Below are 18,575 nucleotides of genomic sequence, written 5' to 3'. Positions count from 1 at the left end.
TCCCAGATCAATAAGAAGAAAAAAACAGTTTGTTTGTGCAATGTGTGTATACATGGAAGAACTTCTAGAGACCAGTAACTTAAAGGGGTTAGAATTTGAGATTCTGTGGGATCTTTTTAGGCAAAGAGGGAAGAAAAGTACTTATAGGGAAAACGTGTGTGTGTGTGTGTGTGTGTGTGTGTGTGTGTGTGTGTGTTACTTAGTGTTACTGTTGCTATGATGACTAAAAGAGCAACTTGGAGAGGAAAGGGTGTCTTTCATTCACAGTTCCATATCCTTCATCATCTAAAGCAGTGAGGACAGGAACTCAAGCAGGGTAGGAACCCAGAGGCATGACCCAATGCAGAGGCCATGGAGGGGAGCTCCTTATAGGCTTGCTCTGCCTGCTCTCTTATAGAACCTAGAACCGTCAGCCCAGGGATGGCACTACTCACAAGGCATTTTCTCATTTGAAATTACCTCTTTCCAAATATCTCTAGCTTGTGTCAAGTTGACATAAAATTAGCCTGTGTGTGTATGTGTGTGACCTCAGGTGTCACATCTAGAAACATCATCCACCTTCTTTGAGAGAAGGTCTGTTGTTGGCCTGAAGTTCAGCATTTAGCTGGACTGGCTGACCAGTGACCCCCAGGGATCTTCTGTCTGTCCTGCCCAGTGATGGGATCATAAGTGTGTACTCCCACCATGCTTAGCACTTTATGTGGGGTCTACAGATTCAACTCAGATCTTTGAGCTTTCAAGGCAAATACTCTACCAACTGAGTCATCCCTGTAGTTCACAAATGGTCCTGGAGAAGGGTGAGAAAGAGTGCCTAGGAAATAAAAATGAGCTTTCAGTAGATGTGGATGTCTGTGAATGGGGAGGTGGTTTAGGCAGTAAAGTGCCTACCGTGCAAGCAAGCATGAGGACCCGAGTTGAGATTTTCAGCAACTACTAAAAGCCAGGGATGGCAGCACACATCTGTAATCTGCTGCTGGGTATGGGAGGCAACGAGACAAGAAGATTCCTTGAGCTCTTTGACCAGCCAGTCTAGCAGAATTGATAATCTTCAGGTTCCATGAGAAACCTTGTCTCAAAACATAAGAAAAGATAGCTCAGTGTTTTCTGTACAAACTCAAGGAAATGAGTTTGGGTCTCCAGCACCCATATGAAATGCTGGCATGGCCTTTAGCATCTCTCTAACCCCCACACTGGGGGTGCACAGAGAGGCAGATCCCTGGAGCTATCCAGCTAGATAGCCTAGCTAATCTTGGAGCTGTAGGTTCAGTGAAGAAACCCTGTCTCAAAAAATAACATAGAGGGAAGTAAAAAAGGACACCATTTACCTCCGGCCTGTGCATGTACTGTAAGGGCTGTGCTCTCTAGAAGAGGAGGCTTGTAGATGGCTCCTGTTGTATCTCTGAAGAAGATCCACTGTGAGCAGCTCAGGACAGCTTTGCTGTCTAGAAGTTGCTGCTTTGGCTCTCATAAGGGAAATTCCAAGAACTTTTTTTCTCCCCTGCAACTCTGGAATCTCAGTATCTTCTTAGAATAATCTTTATACTAATTGAATGGATCCCATAGTTGATTTGATAACACAGTGCATCATTTATTAAATACTGGCCCAATGTTTTATAGATCTTTCAAGTGTTGATACAGTTTTTTATACAAAAATTTAAAATCTGGACCTGGGGTGATGGTTCAACAGTTAAGAACACTTGCTGCCCTTGCAGAAAACCCAGGTTCAATTCCCAGTACCCACATAGGGTGGCTCATGACTGCCTATAGCTCTAGCTCCCAGGAATCCAGTGCCCCCTTCTGACCTCCATGGACATCCACACATACATGACATACACAGAGGTACATACATATAAGTATAAATAAAACTTAAAAACCAAACAGCCGGAGCTGGGCAGTGGTGGCGCATGCCTTTAATCCCAGCACTCGGTAGGCAGAGGCAGGCAGATCTCTGAGTTCGAGCCCGGTCTACAAGAGCTAGTGCCAGGACAGGCTCCAAAGCTACAGAGAAACCCTGTTTCAAAAAACCAAAACAAACAAATAAACAAAAAAACAGCCGGGCTGGAGTGATGGCTCAGAGGTTAAGAACGCCAGCTGCTCTTTCCAGAGGTCCTCTGTTCAATTCCCAGCAACCACATGGTAGCTCACAACCATCTATTATGAGGCCTGGTGCTCTCTTCTGGTGTGTACATGTTAGCAGAACACTGTATGCATAATAAACAAATAACTTTAAAAAGACAAAAACAGACTAACAGCTCTTTCACCAAAAGAGAAAAGGGCTGAAATCAGAAGAATACAGAAGCACATATTTGTCACAAGAGTGAGGATACTGTCACATGTCATATATTCTCAGGAAAACTCCAGTGTCAGCTCATCAAAGAATGAAAATGAAAAAAGCAAATGCTGTTTTATCTGTCTTTCCTTTTTATCTGTCAGTCTGTCTATTTGTTTTGGCTTTCAAGACAGGGTTTCTCTATGTAGCCTCGGCTGTCCTGGAACTCACTCTGTAGACCGGGCTGGCCTCAAACTCAGAGATTCACCTGCTTCTGCCTCCCAAGTGCTGGAATTGAAGGGGTGCGCCACCACTGCCAGCTCTCTTCTTCTTTCCTTCATTTGTTCATTCCTTCTTTCAAGCTTACAAATTTACACTTAGAGTTGTAGCTTGGTGGAATGGGCCTTCTGTGTTGGGGTACCCTGGCCTACACTCTGCACAGTGCAGCTCCATCCCCAGGACTCCTGGTGCCATCTCCATGCTAGTGCCTCTGTTTCATCCTGCTGGGATTTTGTGCCCTTGACCTTTGTTGCTCTTTGTGCATTTGGCTTTCTGCCCACATTTTCCTTGTCCCTTTTTCTCACCAAGCAAAACTGAAAAGCCAACTGGGGTATATTTGTAAGTTTAAAAATGTCTAGCACATTGAGACTACTGTTAAAGATGTTGAATTAGTGAAGAATTTATCCCAGTAATGTTTTTCTATATTTAATTATTTTATGTATGGTTGCAGTGTTTCAAGAAACTGATTTAAAGCCTGGCATGGTGGTTTGTGCCTGTATTCTCAGCACTTAGGAGGTGGAGATGGAAGGATCAGAATTTCATGGTCAATTTCCTCTACATTTGCAGTAAGCCAGAACTGCATGAGAGCTCTATTAGAGCCCTCACACACACCAAAAGAAAAAGAAAAGGTTTCCTAGGTTGTCTTAAGCTCAGGAAATACACCTTTGAACACCACAGCTGACTATATCTACTTAACTGTCCCCTGGTTTTGTTCTGCTTTTTTTCATTGCACTTATCTAGAATGTAACATAATTCTGCAAGAAAGGCCTTTGGCTGAGGACTCAAAGATCCTAATTCTTATCTCTTCTCTAAGTGTGTTTCATGGGACACTTAGCATCTGCGCCTGAGCTCCAAGGTAGCCATCTTCCTACAGCCACTTGTCGGGGAAAATGTTTTGTTTTTGAATCAGATTCTCAATATGTAGCCCTGTCTATAAAAACAGAATGACCTCAAACTCAAAGAGATCCTCTTAGCTATGTTTTCAAGCGCTAGGATTAAAGGTATGTGTGCTGTGCCTGAAAAAAAGAAAAAATATATTAGTATTTTAGTTTCTGAAGAAAGTAGTTGTAGCATACAAATGATAACTGGCATTTTTGAAGATCTTACTATGTGCTAGAGACTGTCTTAGGCATTTTGCATACATTAACTCATTTAGTCTGCACTGTGGTGATATGGATCAATTCCTGTGTCCTCTCCAGTTCATACTCTAGGAAAACAAGGCACAGAAAGACTCACTGGACAAGCAGTGCAGAGTAGTGAGGCTGGGGTGGACCAAATGACCTAGTTCCAGAGCCTCACATCTAATGGCATCACTTTGTCATTAACCTGCATTAGTCTTCACACGGAGATGCTGCTGTGGCATTATTTATAATTGTGAAATTGAAAGAACAGGAAGGGACTGGAGAATCGCTCTGCAGTCAAGAGCACTGATTGCTCTTACAGAGGATTGACATGAAACCTATGTTACTCTAGTCCCAGGGGACCTACCACTTATTCTGGCCTTCAAATACACTTCATGCACATGCCACACAGATATACATACAGGCAAAACATCTGTACACATAGGACTGCACACACCCACAATAAAGATTAAAGTTCACATAGTCATCTAGATTTAAAAAGTAATAACAAGGATTTTTTTCTTTTTTTTTTTGTTCTGTTTTGTTTTGAGACACTGTTTCTCTATGTAGCCCTTGCTGTCCTAGAACTTGCTTTGTAGACCAGGCTGGCCTCACAGAGATCTGACTGCCTCTACTTCCCAAGTGCTGGGATTAAAGGCGTGTGTCACCACCTCCTGGCAGCAAGGAAAATTCTTAAGTCAGTTATGTTAGATCTGCATAGTGGGCAGCCTTTTTGTTTTAAAAAAAAAATTGGGGGAAGTAGAAAAAGACAAGATCTCTTGAGTAAACTGGGAGCATGGGGACCTTGGGAGAGGGTTGAAAAGGAGGGGAGAAGCAGGGAAGGGAGCAGGGAAAAATGTAGCACTCAATAAAAATCAATAAAATTAAAAAGAAAAAAATTTGGATTTACTATAATTTTTATGTATATGAATATTTTGCTTGCATGCATATCTGTGTACTATGTGCATACCTGTTTCTCATGGAAGTCAGAAAAGGGCATCAGATCATCCAGAATTGGAATTATAGATGATTATAAACCACCATGTGGGTACTGAAACCTGAACCCAGGTCCTCTGCAAGAGCATCCAGTGCTCTCAACCACTGAACCATCGCTCCAGTCCTGGGCAACCATTTCAAATCACAAGTTTTGTTTTGTCTTTAGTTTTTGTTCTTGTTTTGTCTTTAATTTTAAAAAATCTTTGTGTGTATGTGCCTGTGTGCCTGTGTGTGCATATGTACATGCCCGTGCGTTAATGTGGAGGTCAGAAAACAACTTTGAGTATCAGTCCTTGCCCTCTTTGTTTGAGACTGGGTCTCTTTGTCATTTTGCCAGGTAACCTCTAAGCTTCCAGGGACTCTTTCTCATCTCAATATGGGAGTGTTGTGATTGGCCAGGTGGTGATGGCACACACCTTTTAATCCCTTGCTTCAAAGAAACAAGCAAACAAAAAAGTTCTATGATTATAGACACACACTGCTGTTTTTGGAACAGTTCTGTTTCCAACACCAATATGGCAGGCACCTAACAGTGGTTTATAAAGGCAGTGCCAGAGGATTTGACACCTCTTCTGGCCTACCTGGACACTACAAGAATGTGTTCAGACATACATGCAGACAAAACAATCGTACATGTAAGAAATAAATCCTGCCAGATGTGGTGGCACATACCTTTAACCCCAGTACTCGGGAGGCAGGGGCAGGTGGATCTTGTGAATTTTGAAGCTAGCCTGGTCTACATATTAAATTATTGGCCATACACAACTATCTAATGAGATCCTATCTCTGATAAGTAAATAAATAAATCTTAATGGAAAAATAAGATTTATCTGGAAAGAAGATACAGTGCAGTTTTATAGCATTTGCTTAGCATAAACAGGATCCTAGGTTCATTTCTCAGCATTGCTAAGAAATAAAAACAAAAACAAAAAAAAGAAAACCATATATTTTGAGTTTTTTAAAATTACTTTTCATATGGTGGATATCTTATTAAAAGCAATTTTTTGAGTCAGGGCCTTATACTGTAGCCCAGGCTGGCCTGAAATTCATTATGTAGTCTAAGGCTAACACCAAACTCATAATAATCCTGTCTCAGCCTGCCAGGTGCTGGTATCATAAGTGCAGGTTGCCACACATAACTAATTTTTCCCCCCAAACAGGACTTCTCCATTAACTCTGGCTGTCCTTAAACTTGCTTTGTTAACCAGGCTGATCTCAAATTCAGAGATCCACCTGCCTCTGCCTCTTGGGTGCTGAGATTAAAGGCATGCATCACCACTATTGAGCTCATAACTGATTTGTTTGTTTGTTTGGTTTGGTTTTTCAAGACAGGGTTTCTTTGACTGTCCTGGAACTCATTTTGTAGATCAGACTGGCCTCGAACTCACAGAGATCCACCAGCCTCTGCCTCCCAAGTGCTGGGATTTAAGGTGTGCTTTGCCACTGCCCAGCTTCATAGCTAATTCTTTACCTGTGCTTCTTCAGTTCTCTTTCTCATCAAAGCCATGATGCAGTCATTATTGTCTTCATAAATGGAGATAACGATGTCTACAAAAATTAAGTAACTTGTCTAGGATTATATAAAAATACAGTTGGGAGTTCTATATTAAATTTTAAAATTAGTGTGGCTATGATAAAAGAACAAAGTTAATTTTTAAAACTATTAAAACATTTTAAGACCTGTAATAAACCAGGATTGTACAATGTGATGGAATTTATTAATTTCAACCACCGATACCTAAAAACTACACATGAGAAATAATAGAAGTGTAGGATTGAAAGAAATTCAACAAATTTTTAAAATTCAGCTGGGCATTGCAGCTCATGTCCACTCTCAGCACTTAGGAGCCTGGGGCAGGGGGATTGCTACAAGTTCTAGTCCAGTCTGGGCAAAATCAAAAGCCATAAAACACTTAATGGATTGTGTTTTGCCAAAAGTAAGGAACTGGTGTATTGCTTTTTGGTTATCTTTTTTTTGTTCTGTTTTGTTTTCACACTCACTTACTTTCTATGCATTCATGTGCATGAGTATGTACACACCATAGCACAAAATTGGAAGTTAGAGAACAATTTCCAGAAATTAATTAGTTCTTTCCTTTTACCATACGGGTTCCAAGGTTTGAACTCAGGGCATCAGACTTAGTGGAAAGTATCCTTATTTGGTGAGCTATCTTGTCATCCTTGGTTTTGTTTTGTATGTGTGTGGTTTTGTTTTGTTTCTTTGTTTTTTTGTTTGTTTGCTTTTGTTTGTTTCTGGAAACAGGGTTTCTCTGCATAGCCCTGGCTGTCCTGGAACTCACTCTATAGTCTAGGCTGATCTTGAACTCACAAAGATTTGACTGCCTCTGTCTTCCTAGTGCTGGGATTAAAGGTGTGTGCCACCACTACTTGGCTTGTTTGTGTGTTTTAAAAGATGGGTTATTTGAAAATCTGATGGTTATGTTATAGTATAGCTAGCTACTAAGAAAACTGAGTACTTTTTATCATTGTTCAGGAACTTACCCATTTATTTAATTTTAATTTTATTCTATATGTATGGGTATTTTCCTGTGATTCACTTGTATATTTGATGCTTGGGAGACCAGAAAAGGGTGACAAATTCCCTGGAACTAGAGTTAAATGGTTGTGAGCCAACATGTGGATATTGGAAGCAGAATCCAGCTCCTCTGGAAAAGCAGCCAGTGATGTTAACTACTGAGTAATTTCTCCAGCTCCAGCCATTTTATTCATTAATAAAAATTTTATTACACATATTTATTTGGGTGTGTACTATGTGGCCAGAATTTTCTATTCCACCAGCCAACTCCCAAATAACCACACAGAGACTTACTATTAATTATAAATGCCCAGCCAATAGCTTAGGCTTGTTACTAACTAGCTCTTATAACTTAAATTAACCCCTATTTCTTATCTATGCTTTACCATGTGACTTTGTACCTTTTTTCAACATGGCATGTTCATCTTGCTTCTCCTGGCGACTCTGCCCTCTTCACCCCCAAGCTCTTATCCTATCTGCAAACCTCGCCTAACCTTTTCCTGCCTAGTTATTGGCCATTTTGCTCCTTATTAAACCAATGAGAACAACGCATCTTCACAGTGTTCCATTACAGTACTGGCTAGTTTTATGTCAGCTTGACACAAACTAGCCTCATTTGGGATGAGGGACTCTCAATTGAGAAAATGCCTCCATAAGACTGGCTTGTAGGCATGTCTGTAGTGCATTTTCTCAGTTAGTGATTGATGTGGGAGGATCCAGCCCATTGTTGGTGGTCCCATCCCCGGGCTGATGGTCCTGAATGCTGTAAGAAAGCAGGCTGAGCAAGTCATGAGGGAGCAAACCAGTAAGCAACACTCCTCCATGGCTTCTGCGTCAGCTCCTGCCCTGACTTCCTTCGGTGATAGACTGTGATGTGGAAGTGTAAGCAGAATAAATATAAACCCTTCCCAAAAGTTGCTTATGGTCATGCCTTTTTTTTGTTTTTTGCTTTATTTTGATTTTTTTCTGAAACAGGGTTTCTCTATGTAGCCTTAGCTATTCTGGAACTTGCTCTATAGACCAGGCTGACTTTGAACTCAGAGATCCACCTGCCTCTGCCTCCTGAGTGCTGGGGTTCAAAGGTTAAATGATTCAGTGATCATGATGTTTTATCATAGATGATAGAAATGCTAACTAAGCCAATGTGTATGTGTGCAAGCACATGTACCCACATATGCTATGGCACGTGTGGAGATCAGAGGACAGCTTGGAGAAGATGTTTTTCATCTTCTATCATGTGGGTCCTGGAGATTGAACTCTGGTCGTCAGACTTAGCATCAAATACCTTTCTTCACTGAGCTATCTTGCCAGCCCATCCTATCCATTTTTGTTGTACTGACCAGTAGTTCTCTTTTATACAGATGCTAATAAAATAAATGTGGCCAAATGCCCAAAGGGAAAGAATTTTTGTTTGTGAATATGTGGAACTTCCTGTAGGCACAAGAGGATTTTTCTGATATAAGTATGTGCATATGTAAATATGTATGTAGTGATATGTGTATTTAGTAAAGGTCAGATTGTTCCTTCAGCATCTGATATCCTCAAGAATATCACCAGACCCAGAAGGCAGGTCTCTCTCATGTTCCATAATTATCCCATTACAAAGAGGAATGGTAAGCTAGGTGTGACATCATTTGATTCCACATATTCTTCTTGTTTGTTTTTGGTTTTTTAGAGACAGGGTTTCTCTGTGTAGGCCTGGTTGTCTTGGAACTCTCTCTGTAGACCAGGTTGGCATTGAACTCACAGAGATCCCTCTGCCTCTGCCTCCCTAATGCTGGATTAAGGCATACACCACAACCGCCCTACTGCATTCCACATGTTCTTATGGTGAGAAGATTCTAATTTTGGTGGCCTTTTGGAACTTGAAGCTTATGTGTTTGTCAGGAAGATGTAACTACCTATAAGCCTTTACAAGACTGGTAGAGAATTCTTCCTGGGATAGAAGTTAATTTGGAGACCTTGTGGCTTACCTACTCAGGTCTGTTAGATGAGCAGAACTTGTCAGTAGAAAGCAGATTTATGTCAATAACGAATGAGCGTGTACGTACTAAACATATTCAGAATCTCAAATAGAGAGAGGGCAGGGATGTGTGGAGAATTGGATTATAAACAAGACTATGAGAAGGGAAGAAGCCTTAGACACTTCTCTTAGGAGAAATGCTTCTGGGGCTGGAGAGAGAGCTCTGCAGCTGCTCTTCCAGAGGACTCTGCCTCTGGGCATGTTGACTCATACTTTAAGCAATGGGAAAGCTGAAACAGGAGGATTGCTGTAAGTTTAAGTTCAATATGGGCAGCATAGAGACCTTGTTTGGAAAAAAAACTGAAAAATACTACAGATGGTGGTGGTGCAGGCCAGGAGGCAGAAGACAGATGGATCTCTGTGAGTTTGAGGCCAGCCTGGTCTACAAAGCAAGTTCTAGGATAGCCAGGGCTATTACATAGAGAAACCCTGTTTCAAAAAACCAAACAAACAAACAAAAAAGCAAAACCATTAAAGACAGCTTAAAACATTTCCATTCTATTCTTTCCATGAATCTGAGAAACCCATGTTTCAGCTCACAGTCAAATGTAATATGAGAAAATTCTCCTCTTGTCTCTATTCAATGGCCACTTCAGTCCTCAGTAAGAGGGTCAGCTGTCCCAGTGTAACACAGAAAGACACATCTCCTAGGAGATATTTCAGTGCAAGGCGAACCAGAACCGTTGGTTACCTTAACCCTGAACATATTATACCCTAAGGATGGGAGGTGGGGCAAGCATTTTAAAATGAGGGAGATGGATAAAAATGGGAAATGCTAAGTATACATTTTCATTTTTGAGACAGAATCTCATCATGTAGTCCAAGCTGATCTAGAATATAGTGTGTAGCCTAAACTGCCCTTAAATTTGTGATAATCCTTTTGTCTTTAGCCCTCAAGTATTATCAAAATTCTGAGCCACTGCCACACATAGTTCATACTTTGCTTTTGAAGAATTTTACTGTAGTTAAGGAAATGTAGAGATTAGTAAGCCAGTAATAAATGCTTGATTGATTGTGAGTTAAAGTTGAATTATAACTGACCCAACGTTTTTGGCTTGTGTTTTTCACTACCCACACTGAAAGACACACTGAGAAGTAAAAGAAACACATAACGGTTTTGAATGCCCTAAATATGTGGAACATTGTTTATTATGAGTGGTTTTTGTTTCTTTGAGACAGATTCTCATCTTGAAATCTAGACTGGTCTGCAATCCATCTATCTGTCTTAGCCTTCCAAGAACTAGAATTATAGGCATGAACTACCATGCCCAATTAGGTTTCAGTTCTAAGACATATTCCTTTCCTGCACTAGGTAACTTTATTTGATTAAGTGGAGAAGTGAACATTTCCCTTGTTGGACCTGTTTGCAGTTTAGACTACCCTACATAGCATTTGTCTGTCTCTGAAGTGAATCCTGAAAGTGAGGCTTCATGTAGCAGTCCCCGCAGAACAGACAGGTTTTCCTTTTGCCTTGCTGTTGCTCAGCAAACTTAAATTTCCTTTCTTAATCATGTTCTTGGCTTCTTACTGTACAGAGAAGTGTGGGAAATGGAACTGGATAGACTTAAGACCCAAGATGGTGAAATCAATCGGAACATTATGGAAGAGACAGAGCGGGCCTGGAAGGCTGAGGTAAGAAGAGACAATGTATATACAGACTTGATCTTGTACTTCCAGGGACTATACAGTTTTGATAGAGTACTAAAAGCCTGGAGGCATTTGTTTTAACTACAGGTAGTTTGTGTATGTAAAGCTCTCTCTTTCTCTCCCTCCCTCCCCCACTCCTGTGTGTGTGTGTGTGTGTGTGTGTGTGTACAAATACTCGTGTACATGCATGGATGTGTGTAGATCCTGTCACTAGAGAGCCGGAAGGAATTGCTGGTGTTGAAACTGGAAGAAGCAGAAAAAGAAGCAGAGCTGCATCTGACTTACCTCAAGTAAGTGCCTCCCTCTAAAGCCTAGGTTAGCAGGCCTGGCTCACGTCTGTCTTCATAGGACTCTAAGTCTGTCTCTGTGTGTGTACCCATCAAGATTTTTTGTCCATGTTCTGCGCTTTCTCACTTTTTCCTCCTTTTATAGCTTTGTGCTTTTTATTATCATACTTAAATACTATCTGCTAGACTATCAAAGCATAATATAGGTCTTGGAGGTTTTTGAAGCTTTGTTTCTCCTCTGTCTGTCACAGGATTTGGAGGATTCTTAGAGCATTTTTCAGGCAGGCAAGATCCCAGTACTTAGGAGTCCAAGGCAGGAGGATTGAAAGTTTCAGGCCAGGGCGGCTACGTCAGACAAAAAGGTGATATCATTTATGTGAAACAGATGACTTGGACCCTTGGGTTTCTCTGACACTTGCTCCCATCTCTTTTTTTCAAGGACCATTACCCAACAACAGTGTCTCAGGGTGTAACTGGAGTTTAGGGCAAAAGCACAGGCTCCAGCAGGCCTAGCAGGCTATGCTCAGTCACTCATCAACTAAAGAGATGAAACGTAATGCTGGAAAGCAGGAAACATGTAATCAATGTTTCCACATTGGAAAGAATAGAGACCCAGAGATGACAAAACTATCTTTGGAGTATCAACATGAACTTTTGTTTTGTTTTGTTTTTCAAGACAGGGTTTATCTGTGTAACAGCTCTAGCTGTCATGGAATTAGCTCTTGTAAACCAGGCTGGCCTCGAATTCACAGAGATCTGCCTGCCAACATGAACTTTGGGTTGATCTGTTTATATAGGTTTTTTAAAAAGATTATTTTTGTTTATATTTATGTGTGTGTTTGAATGATTATATGCCATGTGTATAGGTACCCACAGACAGGTGTCAGGGCTGTCAGGTCCCCCATAGTGAAGTTATAAGCAATGGTGTGATGCTCAATGTGGATGCTAGAAACCAAACTTCATTCCTCTGCAAGAGAAGTAAGCACTATTAACTGCTGAGCCATCATCACTCTAGTCCTAGGGTTTTAAGATGGAATTTTGTGTAGTCCAGGCTGGCCTGGAACACTTGATCCTTCTGCCTCTAGCTTCAGAGTGTTTGGTTTATACACACCATCATGTGGCACAGAACTTCAGGTTTAAGTAGAGGAGTTGGGACAAGAGGCTGGAGGGGTAACTAATTAGCTAGTCTGGCTCAGGATGTGGTCTTATTGATATTTGTCTCAATTCTCATTCTGTGAGGTGATCTGAAGAAGTCCTTTTAGGTGTCACCACTTGAGGGCATAAGTCCGGTTCCCACAAGAGGACCACTTCTCCTCTAGAGTGCAGGCTCATGGATGATTGTCCTCATCTGGAGGGTTCCTTGGAAGTTTTGTTCTTCCTGGAATTGGAAGTGACTGCAATTTTAGGACAGTTGTCTTTGTGTCGCCATCACTGAAGGTGGGGGATAGAGATTAGTTTTGTTGTTTTTTGTTTGTTTGTTTTGTTTTTTTCCTGAGAAATGGTTTCTCCATGTAGCTTTGGAGCCTGTCCTGGCATTTGTTCTGTAGACCAGACTGGCCTCAAGCTCACAGAGATCCGCCTGCCCCTGCCTCCCAAGTGCTAAGATTAAAGACTTGCACCACCCAGCTAAGAGTTTTTTGTTGTGGTTTTTTTTTTTTTTTTGTATGTATTTTACGTGAATTAAGAATTGATTTTTACTCAAGAGGTAGTAATCCCAGTACTCAGGAGGCAGAGGCAGGAGGATCTCTGTGAGTTTGAGGACAGACAGCGTTATACAAAGAAACCCTGTCTCAAAAGACCAAAAAAAAAAAAAAAATGTTCTTGTTTTGTATTTTGAATTCTGTAAATTCTTTGTTTCTTGAAAGGTCAACTCCTCCAACACTGGAGACAGTTCGTTCCAAACAGGAGTGGGAGACAAGACTTAATGGAGTTCGGATAATGAAAAAGAATGTTCGGGTAAGTGTTGTTAACGGTGATGGTTCAGTCAGCCCCAGTTTGTGCTTAAACTCTCCTGACAGTGGGTTGGTAGCTAGCCTTTTGCATTGCTGCACAGAGCTTGCTCCACTCCCGTCGTTTCCTGTGAGAGTAGGCAGCTTGCTTTCCCCAGAGGTTTGTTCAGCCTAGCAGTAAAGGACAATCCTTTTTCTTCCTTTTGTTCCAGGACCAGTTTAATAATCATATCCAGTTAGTGAGGAATGGAGCCAAGTTGAGCAGTCTTCCTCAGATCCCTACCCCCACTTTGCCTCCACCCCCCTCAGAGGTAAGAGTGCTGACTTTGAGGAGTCTTTCTGCATTGTAGGCAGTCAAGGTTGTCTACTTGTTCTTTTTATGAGGACATTGAGATATCCCCATTTAGTATAGGAATGTAAGAGCTACTCATTGATTTCTGCCCCAATTTTCTCTCTTAAAATATATTTTTTTTGTTTTTTGTTGTTTTTTTTTTTTTTTTTTTTGGTTTTTCGAGACAGGGTTTCTCTGCAGCTTTAGAGCCTGTCCTGGAGCTAGCTCTTGTAGACCAGGCTGGTCTCGAACTCACAGAGATCCACCTGCCTCTGCCTCCCGAGTGCTGGGATTAAAGGCGTGCGCCACCACCGCCCGGCTATATATATATATATATATATATATATATATATATATATATATATATATATATATATTTTTTTTTTTTTTTTTTGTTTTTCTAGACAAGATTTCTGTGTGTAGCCTTGTCTGTCCTGGAACTCACTATGTAGACCAGGCTGGCCTCGAACTCACAGAGATCCACCTGCCTCTACTTCCTAAGTGCTGGGATTAAAGGCGTGTGCCACTACTTCTGGCTCCTAAAAAAATTTTGTATTTTTTATATAAAGTATATATAAGTGCTTGCTTGTGTATGTGTGTGTACGTGTGCATGCAGGTGTGTGTTTGTGTGTGTTCCCATGCACTTAGGCCAGAGATCAACTTTAGGTTGCTTTTGACCTTTTCAATATTTTTATTATATTTTACTTATTTATGAGACAGGGTCGTCTTATATATCCCTGGCTGGCTTGGAACTCACTCTGTATAACAGGTTGTCCTCAAATTCACAGAAATCCACCTGTCTCTTTCTCTTTAGGGTTAGAATTAAAGACATGTATCATCACACCCAGCCTGTCTATCTTATTTCTTGAAACAGGGTCTCTCAGTGAACCTAGAACTCAGGGATTGGCTAAATTGGCTGGCCACTGTAGGGATATGCTTGTCTCTACCCCCGCAGCACTGGGTTATAGATATGTGCCCCCTCTATAGGCTTTTATGAGGCTGTTGGGATGTGAACTTGGGTCTTTATGCTTTGAAGGCAGGTACTTTACCAACTGAACTATCTCCTTATCCCTTGCTCCAGTTCCTAATCTTTTCTCCCCATCTCTTTTGTCCTCCACTTCTTCCCTTTACAGGCAGATTTCATGCTTCAAGTATTTCAGCCCAGTCCCTCTCTGACCCCTCGGATGCCCTTCTCTATTGGGCAGGTCACAATGCCTATGGTTATGCCCAGTGCAGATCCTCGCTCTTTGTCTTTTCCAATCTTGAACCCTGCCCTTTCCCAGTCCAACCAACCATCTCCACCTCTTCCTGGCTCACATGGGAGAAATAGCCCTGGCTTGGGTTCCCTGATCAGTCCTCATGGTCCACACATGCCTCCTGCTGCCTCCATCCCGCCTCCCCCAGGCTTGGGCGGTATTAAAGCTTCTACTGAAACTCCCCGGCCCCAACCAGTAGACAAACTGGAGAAGATCCTGGAGAAGCTGCTGACTCGGTTCCCACAGTGCAATAAGTAAGTGTTGTTAAGGATCAGTTCAGATATCTGCCAGAGAAATGTTTATGGTTTGAAATGTGGGTGTTCCCATAAATATTGATTTTTCTTTCCCTCAACATTGTTTATTCTTAGGGCCCAGATGACCAACATTCTTCAGCAAATCAAGACAGCACGTACCACCATGGCGGGCTTGACCATGGAGGAATTAATCCAGCTGGTAGCTGCACGGCTGGCAGAGCATGAACGGGTGGCATCGAGCACTCAGGTAAGAGGGGCTACAGGGAGAGAACTTAGACCTACTGAGAGGTTGAGGAAGAAGCCAACTTCAGAAAAACTGGGAGAAGCATCAGAGCCAGGGGTATCTGGTCTGCTCTTTTCATCTTGAAAAGTAAATGATTTCTTTTTGTGTTGTTCTTTTTAAATTAAATTTATTATTTTGTGTGTGTGGGGGTGAGATGTGTTTTCATAGGTACATCTGTGGAAGTTAGAGGACAACTTGTGGGAGTCTATTTTCTTCTATCATGTGAGTTCCAGGAATTGAACTCAGGTCATTAGGCTTGCGTGCAAACTCCTTTACACACTGAGCCATCCTGCTGCCCCCAGTTTCTTTTTGATACATGCTCTGTTGCTCAGACTCTCTTCCCTCACTCTGGAATTATTTCTACCCACAGCCACTTGGTCGGATCCGGGCTTTGTACCCTGCTCCTCTGGCCCAAATCAGTACCCCAATGTTCTTGCCTTCTGCCCAAGTTTCATACCCTGGAAGGTCTTCACATGTAAGACTCTTTTCTTTTAACACTGGGATGTGGAGAAGCACAGGGTGAGGAGGGAGTGGGTTACAGGTAAGGATGCTAAAGGAAACCATTATCTCCACAGCAGGGTTGTTTGCAGCCCTACTGGGAACATGCTGCAAGTATTTTAGGCAAGAATCTAGGTTAGGACTTGTATTTCTTTTGCTGAAGAATAGTTTTGCTCCGTGGAACTAACGGATGGAGTCATGGGCATAGCAAGCAAGGTTATTCGGAGGTTGGCTAGCTATGACCAGTTTTCTTGTCCCATAGGCTCCACCTACCTGTAAATTGTGTCTGATGTGTCAGAAACTTGTCCAGCCCAGTGAGTTGCACCCGATGGCTTGCACCCATGCGCTGCACAAGGAGGTAGGTATTTAATACTAGCAAGTGCATACAACACATAACATGAAGAGAGAGACCACTGAAATAGTCCTGCTAGTGCATCTAGCCCCTGTGAGAACTTTTGAGAGTTAGATCTTGTGATTTAACTTTACTTTGATTTCCCAGCCAAGTTTGAGGTATATGTGTGTCTCTTTCTTTCCAGTGTATCAAATTCTGGGCCCAGACCAACACAAATGACACTTGTCCCTTTTGCCCAACTCTTAAATGATGGACCCGACTGGGGAGGAAGAAGAGGAAAAACCGATGTGAACAGGAAACGCGGGTTCAAGATTTCTAAAACTCTATATTTATACAGTGACATATACTCATGCCGTGTACATTTTTATTATATAGGTAATGTGTGTATAGAAGTCTGTATTCAGATGTTCGTAATGAAAGTATGTATATAATGCAGATATACCCTGTTCCCCCTCATCTTGCAGTTTTTGGAGTTGCAGACTATAGGGAATATGATGTTTAATTTGGCCTGGAGATCATGATCCCTGCATAGGACTGTTGTCTAACCTGTCTAGGAAATTGCTGTTGCTCTAAGGCCATCCTGCTTTGGTTTGGCTCAGCCTTTAGTCCAATTTTGTAAGGCTCATGTATGCAGAATTGAAGCCTGGTGCTCACCTGCTGTCCAACCAGATGCCTTGCTTTGCAGGGGCCTCCAGAAGTCTTGGTGTGTTTTAGCCACTCCATTCCAATGGGAAAAAATGTTACTGATTGAGGGGGAAAAATGTAACTCTGGTAGTTTGATTTTTCATTGAACATTTTACTGTGTTAATGCTCATTATTTATACATTGATATCAGGTATACAGGATATTCTGTGTTATGTCAGTAAAATCCACAGTCCAAGAACAACATAATCAGGTCCCATTTCTCCCACCATCTTCTGTCTACTCTATTTCCTGGGTAGAAAAGCACAATTCATAGATTTATCTGTGGGCCTAGCCACCATCCCTTGCCACTGGCTTGGCCTCCACTAACCACTGACAGGCCAGCCTTCCAAAGTGCTCACCCATTCCATTCCCCTGGTCTCCTGATCTAGCTCTCTTCTCCCCTCAAAAGGTTAAGGCAGTTGGTTCACAACCAAGTTGTTTGGTGACCTTGGGTGAGCTCCAGACAGGCACTGGGGTGAGATGTCTGCAAAATTATTTGTAGACTAATCATGGGATGTTGGATTTTCATTTGCGAAGAAAGCTATGGGGAACACATTCCCTGTCTGGGATAAAGTGAAGACAAAGTGAGATGAAGGGAGGTGGGACTTGGGAGTCACGAGCCATGTTTTGTAGCTTCCCATCTGGAGTGAGCTGGCTTTCCATCTCTGCTTATTGAGTACTTCTGGTTTTTATGTCTGGGACAACTGTGGCTCAGAGAACCTTGAGTCTTTTTCCAATCTTTATCTTTACTCCTATAGTAAATGGCTTTAATTCCCTTCTTTTTTAGAATTAAACAAGTATTAACTGGGGAAAAAGGAATTGGATCTGAGGGAAGGGCAACATTATGTTACTAATAACTGATGTTTTCCCATTTTGGTATTGGGAAATGCTTGTTGAGTCTAGCAATTTGTATTAGGATAGCAAATCTAACTAAATTCTCTTGTTTTTTTCTTCCTTGCCTCATATGAGCTCATGGATGAATTCTTTTCTCTTGCCTTATTTGTCCAGATTGATTGACAAGCATATTTAGGGAACTGGACTTCCCAGAATTACCTTGGCATCTTAAAAGGGGAACTGAATGGCCTGAGTACTCAACTTTTTAGAGGTCAGGTGATCTACTTTCTTTGGTTAATTAAGTACTTCTTTCTTCTTGTCTCCAGTATGGTACTGTCTTAAACAAAAAAGGTGACAAAGTGGAAGATAACTTCCTTTATTCTTTTCATGTGGGAATTCATTTCTGACTTATAATCTTAAGATTGTTCTCTGCCTTCAGCTGTGTAGTACCTTTCAGTGTCTCCTGAAAACTGTAAATTGGAAGTGAGTATAAAGAATATTGTGTCTAGCCAGGCATTGGTGGCGCACACCTTTAATCCCAGTACTCGGGAGGCAGAGGCAGGTGGATCTCTTGTAAGTTCGAGACCAGCCTGGTCTACAGAGTGAGTTCTAGGACAACCAGGAAACCCTGTCTTGAAAAACCACAGAAAAAAAAAAAGTGGCACAAGCCGGTATCATGAGACCCTATCTCAACCCCCTCCCCCAAAGCTCCACAAAGACAGACATACACACATATGTATTGTTTCTGTCAAGGAGTGGCGGCGGTATACACCTGCTATCCTAGCACTCAGGAGGCAGAGGCAGGAGGGTTGCTACAAGTTTGAAACCAGCCTGGTCTACATAATAAGATGCTATCTCAAAAAAATATTTTAAAAATTACTTTTCAAAAAAAAAATCTTTGGGAGCTGGAGAGATGGCTCAGTGGGTAAGAGCACTGACTGCTCGTCCAGAGGACCCGGGTTCAATTTCCAGCACC

General features: G+C 41.8%; 1 protein-coding gene across 7 annotated transcripts in view; it reads left to right on the top strand.

Annotated features, from left to right (window-relative positions):
- Rnf214 (ring finger protein 214) overlaps positions 1 to 18,107 on the top strand; it is a 39,559-nt gene extending 21,452 nt beyond the window's left edge. For 5 of the 7 annotated variants that reach the window (XM_038323674.1, XM_038323675.1, XM_038323673.1 and 2 more), the window contains exons 7-15: positions 10,760 to 10,856; positions 11,073 to 11,161; positions 13,024 to 13,114; positions 13,320 to 13,418; positions 14,572 to 14,948; positions 15,063 to 15,195; positions 15,602 to 15,706; positions 15,992 to 16,087; positions 16,266 to 18,107. In XM_038323674.1, the coding sequence (XP_038179602.1) occupies positions 10,760 to 10,856; positions 11,073 to 11,161; positions 13,024 to 13,114; positions 13,320 to 13,418; positions 14,572 to 14,948; positions 15,063 to 15,195; positions 15,602 to 15,706; positions 15,992 to 16,087; positions 16,266 to 16,331 (1,153 nt within the window). In that variant the 3' untranslated portion in view covers positions 16,332 to 18,107. The remainder of the gene's footprint in view (positions 1 to 10,759; positions 10,857 to 11,072; positions 11,162 to 13,023; positions 13,115 to 13,319; positions 13,419 to 14,571; positions 14,949 to 15,062; positions 15,196 to 15,601; positions 15,707 to 15,991; positions 16,088 to 16,265) is intronic. The other 2 variants (XM_038323672.1, XM_038323678.1) reach the window with 1 other exon arrangement.
- Positions 18,108 to 18,575: the final 468 nt, after the last annotated feature.

Source organism: Arvicola amphibius, chromosome 3 (genome assembly GCF_903992535.2).
Source record: "Arvicola amphibius chromosome 3, mArvAmp1.2, whole genome shotgun sequence".
Classification (NCBI taxonomy): Eukaryota; Metazoa; Chordata; class Mammalia; order Rodentia; family Cricetidae; genus Arvicola; species Arvicola amphibius.
Note: the sequence above shows the minus strand (reverse complement) of the source record. Positions and strands in the feature narration are given on the sequence as shown.